The sequence below is a fragment of the Ostreococcus tauri genome (assembly GCF_000214015.3).
Source record: "Ostreococcus tauri WGS project CAID00000000 data, contig chromosome 03, whole genome shotgun sequence".
In the NCBI taxonomy this organism is placed as follows: Eukaryota; Viridiplantae; Chlorophyta; class Mamiellophyceae; order Mamiellales; family Bathycoccaceae; genus Ostreococcus; species Ostreococcus tauri.
Window position 1 is genome coordinate 40,149 of NC_014428.2, and position 18,892 is coordinate 59,040.

At 55.3% G+C, this 18,892-nt stretch overlaps 4 protein-coding genes across 4 annotated transcripts; 1 reads left to right on the top strand and 3 right to left on the bottom strand.

Annotated features, from left to right (window-relative positions):
- Positions 1–163: 163 nt before the first annotated feature.
- OT_ostta03g00240 (Concanavalin A-like lectin/glucanase, subgroup) lies at positions 164–12,112 on the bottom strand (the record flags this gene model as incomplete). The annotated part of the gene is made up of 1 exon (XM_022984657.1): positions 164–12,112. One exon carries the CDS (start codon positions 12,110–12,112, stop codon positions 164–166), a length of 11,949 nt encoding a protein of 3,982 aa, XP_022838400.1.
- Positions 12,113–12,817: 705 nt separating this feature from the next.
- On the bottom strand, positions 12,818–13,894 carry OT_ostta03g00250 (Zinc finger, CCCH-type; the record flags this gene model as incomplete). Its single annotated transcript, XM_022984658.1, has 1 exon — positions 12,818–13,894. The coding sequence occupies one exon, from the start codon at positions 13,892–13,894 to the stop codon at positions 12,818–12,820; it is 1,077 nt and encodes a 358-aa protein (XP_022838401.1).
- A 211-nt stretch (positions 13,895–14,105) lies between these two features.
- On the bottom strand, positions 14,106–14,624 carry OT_ostta03g00260 (Optic atrophy 3-like; the record flags this gene model as incomplete). Its single annotated transcript, XM_022984659.1, has 1 exon — positions 14,106–14,624. One exon carries the CDS (start codon positions 14,622–14,624, stop codon positions 14,106–14,108), a length of 519 nt encoding a protein of 172 aa, XP_022838402.1.
- Positions 14,625–15,096: 472 nt separating this feature from the next.
- Positions 15,097–18,873, top strand: OT_ostta03g00270 (Armadillo-type fold; the record flags this gene model as incomplete). The annotated part of the gene is made up of 1 exon (XM_003077889.2): positions 15,097–18,873. One exon carries the CDS (start codon positions 15,097–15,099, stop codon positions 18,871–18,873), a length of 3,777 nt encoding a protein of 1,258 aa, XP_003077937.2.
- Positions 18,874–18,892: the final 19 nt, after the last annotated feature.

Below are 18,892 nucleotides of genomic sequence, written 5' to 3' on the forward strand. Positions count from 1 at the left end.
TCGACGAAGTGCCAGGTCAGCGGGTTCGGGCGCGTGGAGAAAAGCGATAAAATGTCGAGGAGCAAGGACGACGCGCAACTTCTGATTACAAATGTTACCCGTTTATGGAGATAAGCTCGTAAATGATAATGTGGAAAAAATACGGTAGGGTTTCCTGTTAAGTTTAAACCGCAGCCCCGTAGCGTTGGACGTCCACTGCGTTGTTGAGATGTACTTTTTCGTCGCCAGAGCCGTCCCGAACGTCGACTCTCGCGTACTTTCGCGCTCGCGACGCGAGCGCGACAATCGCGACAAGAGCGATGAAACAGAAAATCAGAGTCGACGCTATATCAACGGTAGTATCGAGGCGCACCTTTCGAGTTCTCACCCTTTCCGAGCGTCGAGAAGGCAAGAAACCAAGACGCGTCGAAATAGTCGAACTGCCCGTCGAGCCAGAAACGCGTACTGGAGCAACAAAGCTGAATTCGTCGCACGCATTACCTGCGATGTCGTGGACTGCACCTACGGATACTTTATAATACCCGCGGGCGTTAGAAGGGAACTTGAGTAGCCAGTAACCCATGTTTCCGGCGTTCATACACTGGAAAACAAACGGATACGCTGAGTTCTTAAGATCTTCCTCAGTGACCTTCTCGAATGTCCCGGTCGAGGAATCGCTTCGCTGAACACTTACTTTTTGGTCAGTGCAGTCAATAGGTTCCATGAAATCAACTCGCTGCGTAGTCTGTGAGTTGACGTAGCTCAGGGCGCCGATGAGTGGGGTCTTCGTATCGATCGTCAACACAAGTGTTTGATCACTCACGTAAGAGTGCACCGCTTCGTCGGCGAGGTGCGAACCACCGACACAGTACGTCTTCAAGCGGATTTCGTATCTTCCGTCTTTATATCCACTCAATAGTTTCTCATATTTGTCGTTCAAGTTCCAATCGAACGCGCAGCCGTCGCCGCGCGAATCTGGGCACAGGAGGTTGAATTTTTTGTCCGTACCATCTCCTTCGATTTCGTCCTTCGCTGTGAGCCACTCTCCGCCTGTTAGTGGACGATACTGCAAGTACACATAACGCAATGCTTCATTCATTACCAACTGGGCATTTTCAGACAGCTGATCGTCGGGCCACAGTGAATAGCGATTTGGATTGATGGCGAGAAGCTTCAGCACGGTGGAATCAGACTTTGCACTCTTCACGAAATAATCATCCGGCTTGTTGAGCGTGGACGGATGGAACGCTACTTTTGGACACTTCATACTCCAAGACATCGCGCCAAGTGACGTGGTACTGGAAATTATTGGTCGATCCATGTACGATTCGATCATCGACTCGCACAAGCTGACAAGGGAAACACCAAGATGGAGACTTTCGTAGAGTCCGTCAGCCGGCTCCACTGACAGTGCAAGATGGCTTTCGTGAACAACACTTTGCGTGTCCAAAAAATCGCCGGCGAGCCGTTTGAGTGGCAAGACCTCTCCGAAAGCCCACATGTGAATCCCGTTTATCGCAAATTTCATCCCTTGAAGTGCCTCACCCGCAGGGGCGGACGTTTGAGTCAATTTCGCAATAGTTCTGGCGAGACTCATCCCTGCATTCGTGGCCATCGCGTTGTAATCATCCATCAGGGACGCGACATCAGATTTGAGCTTTTTTACGTCCTTTGATTCCGACGCTAAACATTCGTGGCCGTCGGCGGTGGAGTTCACGGCTGACTGTACTTTGTTCGCGTCGTCCGCGTCAAGCTCAGCAGCACGCATCGCGGCGAAGACAATTCGTTGAACGCAGTCGGCAGTGCCATCCACGAGACGCAGTCCCATATTGGCGCGTTCTTTGTACGGGGATTCGTTCACTATCTTGAGCTGTATGATGGCGTGTTCTCCTGGATTCAAACGTTCGTTATGCGTCGTGTCCCGCGTGATCTTGAAACCAGCCTCGCGGAACATGGTGAGTCTTTCGCCAGGACATTTGCTTCTTCCACCTTGCGTTATAAAGACTGGCGTTCCAAATCTGACATCCGAACTAACTTGAACGACGAACTTATCACCGAATTCTGGATCTCCGAGAGAATACACAGTACTCATACGTTCGTACTTTGCCCACGCAACAGCTCGAGTTTTCGAGACATCTCTGCTCATGGACGCTGAGTGTTTATAGTGAGTCTTTGCGACGGTTATACCAACTGCTAATCCGATAGCATTTGAAGCCGAGGCCTGCATACCAAGAGTCCACGAGAAAGCTTCTCCTGCAATGTTCTCATTTGATGAAAAAATGAATTCCGTCGACGGCCCGCCGCCTGAAAATGAAAGCAATATCGTTCCTTCTTCTGATGCGGAATCCTTTGGGCCGAAACCAAGCGGTCCCTCACGACCAGTGAACGACGCCATGACTCTCGAAGTGTCTTCGAGCGAAACTTGAAAGTGGTTAAACTCACCGAGTCTGCGTTCCGAAGTTGAATCGCTGCCTGAGGGACCAATGAGTTGCAAGCGTCGATCGAGCTCGCCAGTGCTGCACTTTTCTCGCCTGCATGCGTAATAAACACCATCTAAATCCCGTCGCGTCGCGCTGTTCATGCCCATTGTTGTCGGTGCCGAATCGTCGTCCACATTGAGGCGCTTCAGAAAATTGGCGTCTGTTAACCTGTTCTTTCTCGCCATCCATAACTTTTTATCAGAGCTCGCCGTAGCATCGGATAACTGATTCCAGTCGCCATCAGGCGACGGAGTTTCAATCTTGTCCTTAAGTTTCGTAACAGATCCTTCGGCACCATTCGCGTAGTCAAAAGCGCCTCCTGGGCCATCGATTGCAAAAGAGGTGCCATCGAGGGAATCGAGGGAAGTCCATTGCTGCTTCAGCGCAGGCAAGAGATCTGATGAATCGTCACCATCCCAGTCGGACACGTCCTGGGTCAAGAACTGACGATACTCTACTAGTTTGGACTGGGCCTCGGCGCCCATCAAGGAATCCTCGTCAAGGAACGGTGTCATGATACGATCGACGGCGCTAGTGTTCCGCTTATACTGGACACTCCCAGGTGCTGGAGTTTTGTACACTCTAGGTGACGACCACTGAAGTGTTCTTTCCCATGCAGCAATTTTGCCCGTCAAATATGAGGGCCATTCCATGTGTGTCATCCCAGATGTGTCCCCAGCGATGTTGTTTCCAGCTTGCACCACAGCTAACAAGTACCTAAGGTTAGGAATAACCATAGCCTCGACGGTGTGCACGAGGAACACGTAAGACGTCGGCCTCCTTGGTAGCCACGTTATCTTTTGTGTCACTTCGAGACACAAATCTTTTTCGCGAATATCAAGCGAGTCTGACATTTTATACACCAGCTCGACGCCACCACCTAAAATGACGTCGCCAGATCTTCCAGGGATCGCAACATCCGTGCTCGTACGTATGACGCGATTCGTATTCGCTATCATATCCCAGCCTCCACCGTGAGATTGCGCCACTTTGAACTCTGGACCATCTTCGGCGTGTGTGAAGTCGACGCCGATACTGAAGATGGGCAGCTCAAACTGAAAGGTACCCTCGACAGTGTAACCAATATTAGCACCCACCGCCTGTTTCAATGATGCCTCAACACCACCACCAGCCGAGTACGATCTCTTAAAGGAAGCCGATTGCTGGTCTGTAGTCGCAATTTCCATCTTCACTTCAGTTCCGAGCATGAGCTCAGCGTAAGAGTTACCTCCAGGCGGATCATGTACAGTCGTATACACGAGACCTTCCAACGGGACAGTTGCCCAGTACACATCGTCGCTGTCTTCACCATACATGCCTTCACCTCGAGGTCTAGAGCCAAGAGAAATAAGTTCGCGGAGGGTGTTTACGATCATCGTTTTTGATCCATCGTTGCGGTAAACATGCAGCTCCAGTGCTCTGCGGAAATTACCGGAGAACCTCGGGACACCAGGAATGATGAGCCGCTCGTTTGATAGCGTCTGGTCTTCCATGGGAAACTGAAGATATCCATCTCCATCGATCGAGATGTCGAAATCGCACAGCGGTCCACCGTTTCTGTTGGTGTGACACGGATTCGTTTCAATGTCCGTAATGCTTTGGCGGAACTCTACCCATGAACGTGCGTCCGGAGTCTTGGTTTTAGGTCCCGGGAAAGTCGTGCACGCCTCAAGCTTGTCATTCGATAAATGCAATTCAAAAACCTTCGCGCGCACGTATTTGTCGGAGATTGGTAAGCTCGATTCGTCGAAAAATTGCGAATCGCCGACAAAATGTTGTCGCAAAATACCACCATCTTTGATTGAATCCCGATCCCAGCAGATGTCATCATCTCGCTTGATGCGGGGAAGATCGACGATCTCTGAGCACAGGTAGCCATGATATTTATACCTTATCGATATCCAGGTATGTTCCGTTCGCATCGGGGCGATCCGCTCAAGTCCCTCCGGACGTTCTCGGAAGTACTGCACGACACCACCGGCGCCTATCTCACACTCAGCGTTGGGATACTTTTCCTTAATCATGGCGCTCATATTGCTCGTTGAAGGTCCCTCTTCTATCGTAATTGAATAGTCCAGCGCAGCAAGGGGCCATCTCCGTCCGTTGGCGTTTTCTTCTCTGCTTGGAATTTGTTCTGCATTTTTCTTGTTTCGATCCGGTGCGATCCACGCGTTAATTTCTTTGGATGTAAAGTAAGCCGGAGGATGACAGCCATTAATTGGGGTAACTTTAAATGTCGCTCCGCCGTACAACGCATTGCACTCACCTTGGTACAATCCCAGATCAACATTGGACGTCGTCGTGTCTGTGAAGAACACGTATGTTGTCTCAGTCACTGAAATGAGGCGTACGCTGACGGGTTTGCTGTCGCAACTCCAAAGCCGAGTCGCTTCGTCGATCGTGCCACCAGAGAAGCAAATTCGGTGGTTCGGATAACTCGCTGTTATGGTGTACGATTTACCACTGGTGATCGCAAATTCGAACCAACCACCCTCGTCCGTCTTGTAAACTGCCGGGTCGCTCGAAGCGCTTTCATCCTTTACCGCAATTACTGCCTCAAAAAGCCCGCACTCCGAAAGTTCGGTCCACTCTTTTGGGAACATGACGGCGCCCGTGACAATCACTGCGGTGTCGTCAGCAAACTTCTTCTCGATCGTGCCTCTATGACTCAAGGCGAGTTTCGTGGCTTGTATTTCAGCGAAGTCAGAGAATACTTTATCCTGAGATGGATCCGGCACTATTTCAGCACCGTATCCTTGATCATAGTCGTTCTGGTCAAATACGTGGACGACGTCAGGCTTGTGTCGTCGTGACCAAAGTGAAACCTCTAGTCCAAGGCGACTGACGCGCTCAAAGAGCGTTTTGGGATCATCTTTGATGCGATCGTGCAACTTTGTTGCATCTAAATCGATAAAGATTGCGTTTGATCCAGCCGCACTCCCAAGCATGGGCATGATGTACTGATAACTGCTTTCACCGAAAACCACCGCTTCAAATTCCGCTTCTTCGAGAGGACGACAGTCAGTGATCTTTGTCAATGGATCACCCCCCAGCATGCGTGTAAAATTCCTGTACAAATCATTCCACCCGGCTGATGAGTATGGAATAACAACGGAAGAGACGCGAGGCACGATGATGTTCTCACACGCCCGTGAGAACACTTGATGACGCGTGTCTTCATGAGAATCACTTGAGAGTGGCTCATCCACTGTCTGCACCGTCTTGAAATCGTATTCATTCACAGATTTTCGAGTCGGGAACACGAGAACGGGCTCAATGAAAATCTCGCGAAGAGCCATGCGATGAGCGACGAGCGTAAATTCAGCTCCGTTCAGGAAACCATCCTTGTCGTGATCAAAGCTGTTCCATATTTCATCGGAGACGATGGCATGCCCGTTTGATGGAAAGCTCGCGCCCTTTTCGATGATGGCGATCAACTCTGCCCTGTCTACTTTTGCGTCATCGTTGAGATCCGTTTCATCAAAATCGTGCATTGGCGGCGGCGGCGACGGCGGCGGCGGCGACGGCGGCGGCGGCGACGGTGGCGGCGGCGACGGCGGCGGCGGTGAGGGTGGTGGGGGAGAAGGTGGTGGAGAATGAATCACCTCAACCCAACGAACGTTCGTTAATTTACCGTGGTAAATCGCAACATCTGCATGGAGTGGATATTTCGGGCGCTTCGCACTTGTGTACAGGAGGAGCCGATTTTGGAAGTACTCGACCTGTCCCCGATCATTGATGACAATTTGAATGGTATCGGTCGTTGAGAACTGTGTGCTACCATCTCCGCGTTTCCAACCCGCTGTAACTCTCTGTCCGTTCTCGTACACTTTGAGCGTTTGAGTAGCGACATCGCAATACAGGGCGAAGTCCAGACTTTGATAGTCCGCCGGATCAGCGGTCGATTGCGAGTTCAGCGCAATCATTTGCCTCGATCCAAACTGCGGACATTTGGCCGAGATACCGCGCACGGAACCGTCGGGCGTCTTGATGGCGCGGCGACTCACTGCGCCAGCGACCACACCTTTCTCCCAACCGTGCGATGTTCTTGTTTTTACGACATCGCCCTCTGGTGTTGCTTTGACACCGTCCAGCTGCACCCAATCGATATTCTCGTTCAACTTCGCTTGCGCGGGCGGCGGCGGTGGTGGCGACGGCGGCGGCGGTGGCGACGGCGGCGGCGGCGACGGCGACGGCGGCGGTGGCGACGGCGGCGACGGCGGCGGCGGCGGTGGCGGCGGTGGTGGTGGCGACGGCGACGGCGGCGGCGGCGACGGCGACGGCGGCGGTGGAGCAGGCTCGAGCCAGTGCGCGTTGTAAATGGCACTATCTGGCGTACGCATTGACACGTCTGCGTGGACTGGATACCTCGGCTTCGATGAGCTCGTTCTTAACAACTTGCCATCACGGTAGTACTGAACCTTTCCATCGTTGATCACGATTTTCAAGACCTGATTGGTATTGTAAGAAGTACTCGACAGCTCAACCTTTTTTCCATTCTCGTACGCACTCAACTTTGTCGAGCGGTAAGTTTTCCCCCACCAATTTGTACGTCTACCGTCGCAGAACAGCGCAAAATCCAATTTATCGTACCCGGACTCAGCGGCGGACGATTGAGAGTTGAGCCCGATCATCATGTCCTCTCCCATCTTGCAAGAGGCTGCGATGCCGTGCACAGCATCAGACGGTCCTCTGATTGCCCGACGACTCACCGCGCCGGCATTCCAGTTGGATCCGCTTCTTGTTTTGGACAAAGTACCGCGAGAATTGCTTTTCACGCCGTCAAGGAGAGACCATTCAATTTTGCCCGCGACTGCGCGCCCAGGCGGCGGCGGCGGCGATGGCGATGGCGGCGGCGGTGGCGGCGGCGATGGCGGCTGCACCGGGTCGCAATACTCCCATCTCTTCCTCGAGTCCGTTGTATAGCACCAAATGGTGGAGCTCCCGTCGGGGTTTCGGCACTTATTGTGCCAGCCTGCGTCGAACCAGGGGTTCCATTTGAAGTTACTGTGTCTGTGTGGAGACTGGCTGTACCAAGCTTGACAAGTTCTACCACTTCTCGTTTTCCTTTGACAACCCCGGTACGAACGCCCATTGCCCGTTAACTTTTCGTCACAATTTCTGTTGTTTGTATTCCCGAGAAGCCTTCTCCGCGCGCTCGTCAAGTTCCCGTGATCATAATCGTTTAGCACACCGTGAAGAGAATCATCGAAAACATCATGATCGGTCGTGCGCGCATTCGCACCCGCCTGCGCTACAGCTGAATTACGTAGGTTATCCTCCCGAAGTACGAGCAGCACCTTGCTCGGCACGTTGAAAGGATCGGATTTGTCCGTCGTGTTCAAGATTGGCTGCGCCGTCTCTTCGAACGTTTCTCCTTTGAAAGCTCCGACATTGATGTGCGTATTCACCGAAGTTTGACCCGTTGTGTCCTTTATAACGATGTCGTACGATCCCTCGATGTCAGTTACCGCGGTGTAGGGACAGCTAGTGGTGTACCCCACGGCTTTGATCTCCGTCAGCTTGACATCCCTCAATGCGTTCACGGTGACAAACTGTCCGTGAACCAAGCTCAACTTTGTTCCTTTGCAAGAAAACGTCACGCAATCCCCCAAGTCAGTGATTGCGTGTTCACCCTCGTGCACGCACGCAGATCCAAAATCCTTAGTGTCAGTGGGATCGTAGTCCTGAATTTGCACCTTGATGGGTAAACCGACGCTGGCTTCCGCCATTTGCCGGAATTCAAAGCCCGTGAGCATGACTGCAGGGCCCTCCGCGTCTAAGCTGATACGTGGTACCTTAAGCTGCTGATCTTTGGATGATTTCAGAGTGACAGAAAATCGGCGCCATCTCGTTCCGTCAATTTGGACTTCACCTTGGCCAGTTTCTTCGAATGCGCCTTGCACCGAGACGGTCAGCGTTCGCGATTGCGAAGAAGCCAACGCTTGTTTCGCCCAAAAGCTGAAGATGACGCTGTCTCCGTCCAAAACGCGGACAGGCGGCTCCTCGGGGGAGTCCATTGATACTTTCAAGCGTGATTTGACGCTCAAGACGACGTCACTCAGTCCGCGCGGCGGGGAGCTTTTGGACTCCATCGTCACACCGGACGCGCTCGACGCATCGATCCCCTTCATGTTTGACGTCAGCGTGTTTTTGCGACAGTCGACGTCCGTGAGGTAGTAAGAACCAGAGCCTTCACTTGAGATCATGAAACCCACGTCAACGGTACTTTTCGTTTCATATCTGTGTTCCACCTTGAACCACTGCGCACGCTTCGGCTTCACGACGAGCGAATTACCCAATTTGTTGTTACTCTGTTGCTCCACGAAATGCACCTTGACCTCCTTTGCGTCTGAATCAATTTTAACCCAAAAACGTACCTTGACTGTATCGCCAGGCTTGAGCTTTATTTGTTTGGACGACGGAGTCTTGAGCACAACGCCTTCTTTTATCTTTCTCACGATGTCATTTGAGTACGGTGGTCGGTTGATGAACATGTCCTCGTCAACCTGAGTGCCAGAATGAACTAGCATCGACTCCGTGAGGGAAATGAGCTCAGGCGCATGTATCAGCGATCGCGCAGCCATACACACTTGCACCGTCTGTACAGCACTCCAGCTACCCAAATCAACCATGGCGTAGTCGCTCTCGACTAGTTCAATCTCGTTACCCTTGGCGATGTGTTCGCCATCTGTGAGGGTGTAAGCTTTCACATTTTTCGTCGACGTCCACGCGCGCTTAAATTTGGCCAGATTGATACTGGGCTCATAGTCTGCTTCGCCAGCTCGAGGAAATACTTGACTGACATCAGATGGATCATAAATACTTTGTGCATTCGATTCGACGGGTTCGTAGTAGTTGGCGCACACGCGCACGTAAGGGACAGCCACCGTTGAACTCCCGGCGTACACATACCCCTTCAAGTTTGCTCTCCAAGGAGTTGTAAAACTGAATGGAGTGGAAACCACGACGCGCCCCGTAGATGTTTGCGCTGCCACTTTGTACAACCAAGTTGATCCAGGAGACGCAGCAGCCTCGCGATCGATGTAAATAACAGGACTGAAAAGACGATGACAGTATTGTAAATCGCTGTCTATGAGAACAACCACTTCATATGGCGAGTCCGATATAGTTTCCTTGAACGTGTTTCGGCGGAGGACTTCAAAGTTTCGCTCGCCCCACGAAGTGTCTCGGTAGCTGAACACGACCCCAGCGACATCAAATCTTGCCGAGACATCCACAGGAGAGCCGTCGTAATACAGCCCTCCAACGCATGCGTACTTGGTGTACGTTGCCTTGTCAGCTTTGGAAATAACGCCACTTAGGCACACGACACGCCTTGACTTCGCGGAAGCGTACGCGCGGTAGGCGCAGCGCCTGTGATGCGAACACCTCGAGGTGTCTATGAACGTCGCATCTCGCACGACGCCGGTGTAGACACGGACGTCGTCGACTTCGACATCTACGGCGCCTAGCATTGTGACCTCATCTAGTGAGCTCATTTTTTCAACCGGCCACGCAGTATCACGAGTGTACGTCCCCTGCGATGTCGTCGTCGCTTTCTGATCGGCCGTCGGGTCGACGTAAAGGGTAAGGAAACTTTCTTTGTTGACTGTAAACGCGACAAGATGCCATTCCCCGTCGCATTTCATGGCGTGCTGTTTCTGCATCGATACGGTATACGGTCCCTTGCCTCGAGGACGCGTCGAATAAGAAGCGGTCAAATGCCACGTATCCTTGTTGCTCGGCTTTAAGTAAACTTCAAACCTGTGCTCGCGGCTTTCGATCAGCCCATCAAACTGCGCGAGCATCATCCTCGACGTATCCGAACCGGCTTTGGGACTGCCGCATCTAGACTCTGGAACGTGAACCCAAGCGCTCATCGCGATGTTATCGCCAAGGGCGTCAGATGTCTTCAAAGAGTATGAATAATCGGCACTCTGCGCAGGCTTCATGCACATGAAGCCAAATCCAAGGTGGCACGTGGCGATCGTTCGCGTGTTCGCCGTTGGCACCAATTTCATCGGCATTGCCGATTGCCCGCCAACTCGCGGCGAGGTCGAGACCATCGTACCGTCCTCGAGAACCTCTTCGTCAAACGCGAAAGATGCGACGAGGGAGTCGTGCTCATCCAAGAAATCGCTCGTGGTTGGCCGGATATCGACGAAGGCTGTGGGTGCGTACACATTGTTCGGAAGCTTCGTGTGCGTCACCTCTCCGGGGTTATTGCGATCTACGCTCATCTGGTCGAACAAAACACCATCGACGTACGCGCAAATAAAGTCATCGTGATCGGGCAGAGTGGTGTACGACCACTTTGTGGTGAGCTCGCGGAGATCGTTCGTACACGCCTCCTCGGTTTTCCAATCCTTGGTTGGGTACGTGACGGCGCTTGGGCTCATGCTGTTCGGAGACTCTCCCTGGCACTTGAATGGGTAGACTTCTGTCTCCATCATATCGACGATCGTTACCTTCACATCTTGTCCAGATGTTTTCGTTTTGAACTCTGAATTCCAGTGATCCAGGATGTGTGTTGATGCGCTCTGGTCGATGAGGAGCGTTCGTAACTCGGCAACCGAAAGCACGCCGTCCAAAGGATCGTCATCATACTTTCGAAATAGCTCCTCTTTCACACGGTAAATCTCATGTGTGGTACACTTGACGTTTTGAAACGAATCATGACTCAAGAGAATGTACTTGACGAGCTCTTGGTGAGCCATCGTGGTCTTTGTCGACGTGTCGCTGTCGTCGGCGCCCGACGGCATGTAAATATCGCAACCCGGAATCACTTCAAACGCATGACTTCCCTTCGTCGAAGAATTCGGGACTTTGCCATTCGGAGTCGCGAAGTAGCACTCCCAGTCGATGGTGTGCTTGCCGGTGGCGTGCTTTCCATCCGTGGTCATCAGGGCAAGCGTTCTGGGATAGAAGTCATCCCAGCGTCTGCACGGGAGGTGTTCGCCGTATGTAGGACACGATTTACCGTCTTCTTTCACGGTCACGGAGCACTTTAATCCGTATACGTGATTACTCACGCTTTCTTCATTGTGACTACTGAAGCAGTCGTTTGCCTCGTCACAACTGGGATGGTGTACCGCAATTTCAAAATCGTGCGCGTAACTCGCGATGCGTGCAACCGCTGATCCGAAAACCACCTCAGCTGTCTGCCCCATACCAGGTGGCGGCGGCGGGCTCGGTGGGGGTGGACTCGGTGGCGGCGGCGGCGGGCTCGGCGGCGGCGGGCTCGGCGGCGGCGGCGGGCTCGGCGGCGGTGGCGGACTCGGCGGCGCCGGGGGTGGTGGACAGACGGACATGTGGCCCTTTGGGCATTTTAACGTGCGCGTGTGTCCATTTCCATAGGGGCAAGCATCTCCGCCGTGTTTTGCGTGCACGTGTATCGAATACTTTTCCGTATAAGTGTCCTCGGGCCTCCAGCATAGGGATGGACACCGCACCGTGGTCGACCAGCCGCCGTGACAGGCTTGAGGTGGTGGTGGCGGTGAAGACGACGATCCCCCCAACACACCGGAGACACGCCAGACGATCACGATTGAGGCGATCACTATCGCAAACGATGCCGTAAAGGAGCTCCGATGCGCGCGCCGGCGCGCGCGCGCGCCGGCGCCGCAATTCTCATACTTCGTGCGTCTCATGTTCGCACAGCCGCGTCCGGACAGATCGACAGGGTACACTTCGACTTATATCTTCGTCGAGTGACCCGCGTGAGCGCGACGTGACGACCTCCGAGCGCGTCGCTCGTTTCCGTTTCGACGTGTCCAGTCAGCTCCCGGTTTGGCGTCGGCAGGTTCAAGGGATTCACGATAGGCGCTCCGGTGACTCTTAAAAGGCGCCGAGACGGCGTTCGAATCCGTAAAATTCGGCGCGTGTTCACGCGCACGACGAAGATTCCCGATCGTCGCCGGGCAACGCGTCGCGTCGTGACGACGGACGGTGCGACGGTCGAAACATCGGCGACGGTTAGACGTCGACGGTTGGACCTTTCGAAATTTAGTGTTTCATCGCGCATAATTCATTTAAATACTGAAATCGACAGAATATCCCTCCAAGAGGGAACGGGTGTTGGAAAAAGGGTGTTGGAAAAGGGTGTTGGAAAAAGGGTGTCGCTTCATTTATTTCACGCGCGTATTCATAGCTTCAGACCATGATAAAATTCGCCGTGACTTACCTGTAGTGTGCGAGTTTCGGTATGATGTACTCGTACCGTTCGCCAGGGGCGCGAGCGTCGAGCGGGCGAACGCGAACGCGGCGCCGCGACGAGCGCTCGGCACTTTAGTCATCCTCGGTCGAGCATTCGCGAAAGAGTTGGACGATGTAATAGCGGTGAACCATATGTTAAACTACACGTCGCCAAAGAATGTGCGCTCCTTGCCCACGCGTTTCTTCCTCCGCTCCGAGTCGACGTGGCGTGGTTTTTTCTTCTTCTCCCGAACCGTGTGAACGCTTTCTGAGACACGCTTCAGCCCTCTCTTGATGAGCGGTTGATTTTTCCCTTCTTTCAAAAATGTTTGCTTCCTTGCGAGCTGTTTTTCGTTGAAATGCTTGGCTTTCTGCGTTTGCCTCGACGGTTCAGCTTTTTTCGACTTGTTCGTCGATAACAGCGCCTCCGCGGCGCGTCTGGCGCGTTCAATCTTCAAAAATCCGGGCACGCCATCGTCTCCGTCGTCGTCTTCGTCGTCGCTCGAAGACGTTTGACCACCGATAACGTCATCCTGAACGCCGTCGGTGCCGCCGGTCGCCCCTCTCAATGCCATCGCTCGCGCCTTGCGCTCAGCCTTTTCCGCCGTATTCCTCTCCTTCTTCACGTCTCCAGTCTCCGCACCGACGGTGATCGCCAGCTGCTTCAAGATACCTTTGGACATCGAGTCGTGCGTGAACTGGCAGTCCTCCGCGAACCGACATCTTCCCATGTTCAACCAATCCAAGCACGCGCCCGCGCTTCGCGCTTCGTGTACCTTTGCCGCGTATTCCACTCTCGCAGCCTTAAGCTCCTTATCCCTGCTCTCCCGAGCTTCGCGCTCTTTTCGAGTAGCGTTGATGCGCTCCTTGGCCTCTTTCTTGCGCAGACGCGCCTCGGCGACGCCCCGCGCCCCTCCGCTCTTCTCAAATTTTCCTCGTTGCACTTTTTTGGTGCTCTCCCACGCCTCGGACACTTTCGCCAAGTTTTCCTCGCTCTCTCCCTCACCGCGCTCGCACACGCGGTCGATGACGTTCAACATATGTCCCTTGCTGTCGAGCAGCCGCAGCGCATCCGCGTGCGCGGCGTCGATGCGTCCTCGCTCCCGGCAGAGTTTGCTCCACGAATTGTATTCCTTCGTCGTCGTCGCGAGCGCGTTGGCGAACGCGTCGTCTCGCGAGACGGCATCGCGTAGGAACGCGATGAATGCGTTCTTCTTCGCCTTACCCACGCCCTTCATCTCGTGCTCGCTCTCGCGAGGACGAGCGCGAGAGTGACGCGGCGACTGGAGAAACCCGGCGATTGCGCGTCGACGCCTCGCTCGATGCGCGATCGCAGTCGACGCCCTCCTCGATGACGCTACGCACAAATAGTTCTATATACAAAGAGACGCGATGACCGGGAGCGTCGGACGCGAGCGCGACGCGTCTGCGACTCCGCACAATTTTTACTCAGCGCGCCGCCGCCTCGCGCTGCGACGCCGCGACGGCCGCCGTCGAAGCCTTTTTATACGCCATCAGATCCTCGATCAGCGCCGCCATGTCCGCCATCGTCTCGTGCTGGGCGTCTATGATCAGGCTCAGCTGCGCTCGCTCCGCCGCCGCGTCCGCCCGTCTCTTTTCATCCTTCGCGTTCGACTTGTCCACCTCCCACCACACGACACCGCCCGCCACGGCGAACACGAACGCCTCCCCCACGAACTCACTCGCCGCCCGCAGCGCCTGTTCCTCGCTCATCGCCGCTCGCGCCAGCGTCTTCTTCTCCGCCGCGCGCGCCCGCCGCGTGCCGCTCTCCCCGATCGCGACGTCGTCCCGCGAGACGAACGCGCTCACCCGCGACGCCCATCGCGCGGCGTCGATCGCGATCCGTCTCGCCCGCGCGCTCTCCTCGATCATCACCCGCAGCCGCTTCGCCAGCGGTTTACTCGCCGTCTTCACCACGAGCGCGAACGCCTTGACGTACATCGCCATCGCGCGCGACGTCGCCGCCGCGCCCACGCCGCCGTCGCCGCCGCCTCAACGCGGTCACCCGCGCGCGGACCCTCGCCCACGCCCACGAACGCGCCGTCGCGCGACCGCGAGCGACCGCGACGCGACCGCGACGCGGGATTTCAATGTCAATCACCGGGACGACGTGCGATCCCCGGACGGGGCGATCCACCGCGCGGGCGCTCGCCCTGGGGTCTCCCGGGGGCGTGCGGTCCGATCGCGCCCCTCGGGACGCGTCTTCGCGCGCGCGCGGGGGACCACCGCGGGGTGACGAAGGACACATCGCGGGGTGACGAAGGACACATCGAGGGTTTGACGGCGGCACGACGGGCGACGGGCGACGGGTACCGGCGCGCGCGTGACCGCGACGCGACGGGCGTCGAGAGGGCGTCGACGACGGGCGCGGCGACGGGCGCGCGCGCCGTCGGCACGCGCGAGCGGGTCGACGCGCGCGATGGGGGATGAGATCGAAGCGATTGAAGCGATTGAACGATTGCGCGAGGCGCGACGGGCGACGCGCGCGGCGAGTGGGTCGAGGGAGGGCGACGGGCGAGCGATGGAACGCGCGGCGCGCGTCGAGGTGGAGGACGTGGACGAGGAGGGGGGAAGCGCGCGGGTGAAGACGCGCGTGAAGGCGCCGTTGAAGTCGTACGGCGCGCCGAAGGAATTCTTAGAGGAGGGCCCGCTCGACGCCGAGGAGGATGAAGACTTGGAGAGCGATGAAGCGCTTGGATTCGGAAAGTCGAAAAAAGTGATCGATCGAGAGAGTGCGTACAGTAAACGACGGTTCAAGCGCGAGCTCAGTCCTGGGAAGGGGTCGGAGAAGGATGCGGGCGAGGGTCGAAGCTACGCCGAGCGCATGCAACACGCGGCGATCGATCGAGAGCGAGATAACACGCTGCGAAACATTGAAAAGAAACAAAAAGAAGAAGCGGAACGTTTGGCGGAGGAGGCGCGACTCGCTGCGGCGCGAACGAGCGAACCCGCGGCGTCGGACGCTCCAAGGGCGGCGAAACGTAAGCGTCGCTGGGACGCCAAGCCAGACGATAGCGCGGCTGGACCGGCGCCGGCCGCGCCTCGCGTGAGCGAGTGGGAGAGCGACGATAGTGCGGCGACAGGTGCGCGTTGGGACGACGCCACGCCGCGCGGACCGTCCAAGTGGGATGAGACCCCCAAGCACACGTCGCAGTGGGAGACCATGGAGAGCGGCACCAACGCGGGCGACGCGAAGGCAACGCCTCGACGCTCGCGGAGCCGGTGGGACGAGACGCCGATGGTTCGAGCCAGCGGAGACCCGAGCGCAACGCCGGCGTGGACCGGTGGAGAGACTCCGGTCATTCACGCGGGTGGTGAGACGCCTAAGACTGTTCCCGGTTTGGCCACGCCGTCTGCAGCGCAGATCGCGGCGCATCAGGCAATGTTGCAGGGTAACGTCCCCATGACTCCCGAGCAATATCAGCAAATGCGCTGGCAGCGCGAGATCGAAGAGAGGAACCGCCCGCAGACTGATGAGGAACTCGACGAGCTGTTGCCTTCGGAGGGCTACAAGATTCTCGAACCGCCCGCGAGCTACGTTCCCATTCGTACTCCGGCGCGAAAGCTGACGCAGACGCCGATGCCGTACGGGGCAAACGCCGGTTTCTTCTCCATTCCGGAGGAGGATCGCGGGCAAAAGTTTGACGTCAGTCTCGCGCCGGAGGGATTGCCCGAGATGAAACCCGAAGACGTGCAATACTTCGCGCCTTTGTTAAAGGAGACGGACGAGGAGGCTCTGACCATCGAGGAACAGAAGGAGCGCAAAATCATGCGATTGTTACTTAGAGTGAAGAATGGCACGCCACAGCAGCGTAAGTCGGCGTTGCGACAAATCACTGACCGGGCGAAAGAGCTCGGCGCCGGGCCTCTCTTCAATCAAATCTTGCCTCTTCTCATGTCTCCGACTTTGGAGGATCAAGAGCGTCACTTGCTTGTCAAAGTGATTGATCGCATCTTGTACAAGCTCGACGACTTGGTGCGACCGTACGTGCACAAGATTCTCGTCGTGATTGAGCCCTTGCTCATCGATGAGGACTATTACGCTCGCGTCGAAGGGCGCGAAATTATCAGTAACGTCGCCAAGGCGGCGGGCCTCGCGACGATGATTGCCGCGATGCGTCCAGACATCGACAACGTGGATGAGTACGTGCGAAACACCACGGCGAGAGCTTTTGCCGTGGTCGCCCAGGCGCTTGGTGTTCAGTCTCTGCTTCCATTTTTGAAGGCGGTGTGTCACAGTAAGAAGAGCTGGCAAGCTCGTCACACTGGTATCAAAATCGTTCAGCAAATTTCCATCCTTCTTGGATGCGCCGTGCTCCCGCACCTCAAATCGTTAGTCGATATCATCGAACACGGATTGAGCGATGAGAACCAAAAAGTGCGCACCATTACGGCACTTTCGATCGCCGCGCTCGCAGAAGCCGCTACCCCGTACGGTATCGAGTCTTTCGACAATGTCCTCAAGCCGCTATGGAAAGGCGTTCGTGCCCATCGTGGCAAGGTTTTGGCGGCTTTCCTCAAGGCGATTGGTTTCATCATCCCGCTCATGGACGCAATGTATGCCAATTACTACACTCGCGAAGTGATGGTGATTCTGATTCGAGAGTTCGCCACGGCGGATGAAGAGATGAAGAAGATCACACTCAAGGTGGTTAAGCAGTGCGTTGCCACAGATGGAGTCGAACCCGAGTACATTCGTAACGAGGTCATGCCCGAGTTCTTCAAACATTTTTGGGTGCGCCGCATGGCGCTCGACCGACGCAACTACCAGCAACTCGTGGAGACAACGTTAGAAATCGCGTTAAAGGTTGGCGCCGCGGAGATCATCGGCAGAATCGTCGAAGATTTGAAAGATGAATCCGAGCCTTATCGTCGAATGGTGATGGAGACTATCACAAAGGTGATCGAGGAGCTCGGCGTCACCGCGGTGGACACGCGTATGGAAGAGCTTCTAATCGACGGCATGCTCTACGCTTTCCAAGAGCAAACCACGGACGAGGGTGACATCATGCTCAAGGGCGTCGCTACGATAGTCAACGCTCTCGGACTTCGCGCCAAGCCGTACTTACCACAGATTTGTGGGACGATCAAGTGGCGCATGAACAACAAGAGTCCAGAAATTCGCGAGCAAGCGGCCGATTTGATCAGCGCCATCGCTCCCGTCATGCGAAAATGCGAGGAAGAGCAACTGCTCGGGCACTTGGGCGTGGTCTTGTACGAATACTTAGGTGAAGAGTACCCAGAAGTCCTCGGTTCCATCTTGGGTGCCCTGAAGGCAATCGTGAGCGTTCAAGGCATGACGCGAATGACGCCTCCTATCAAGGATCTCTTGCCTCGCTTGACACCAATTTTGAAGAATAGGCACGAAAAGGTGCAAGAGAACACCATTGACTTGATCGGACGCATCGCTGATCGCGGTGCCGAGTACGTCGCGGCACGCGAATGGATGCGAATTTGCTTCGAGCTTCTTGAGTTGCTGAAGGCGCCGAAGAAGGCGATTCGTCGCGCGACGGTGAACACCTTTGGTTACATCGCCAAGGCCATCGGCCCGCAAGATGTGCTCGCTACGCTACTGAACAACCTGAAGGTGCAAGAGCGTCAGATGCGCGTTTGTACAACTGTGGCCATCGCCATCGTCGCAGAGACGTGTGCGCCATTCACCGTTCTTCCTGCGTTGATGAACGAATACCGCGTCCCAGAGATCAACGTGCAAAACGGTGTTTTGAAATCGTTGGCCTTCTTGTTTGAGTATATCGGAGAGATGGGCAAGGATTACATCTACGCGATCACTCCGTTGCTCGAGGACGCGCTCATGGATAGAGACTTGGTACATCGTCAAACAGCTGCGGTTACGGTGAAACACCTCGCTTTGGGATGCGCGGGATTAGGATGCGAGGACGCGGTGACGCACTTGATCAACTACACTTGGCCGAACGTGTTCGAGCCCTCGCCGCACGTTATTAACGCGGTGACGGAGGCAATCGAAGCCGCGCGAGTCGCGCTCGGCCCTCAGTTCGTCCTCGCGTACACGTTGCAGGGATTGTTCCATCCCGCTCGAAAGGTCCGAGACATTTACTGGAGAATTTACAACAACCTGTATATCGGCTCAGAGGACGCTCTCGTTCCAGCGTACCCAGCGCTCGAGGACGATGGTCCGAACACTTATCGACGTGTAGAGCTCGATTGCTTCATTTAGACCTCATTCGATCAATAGA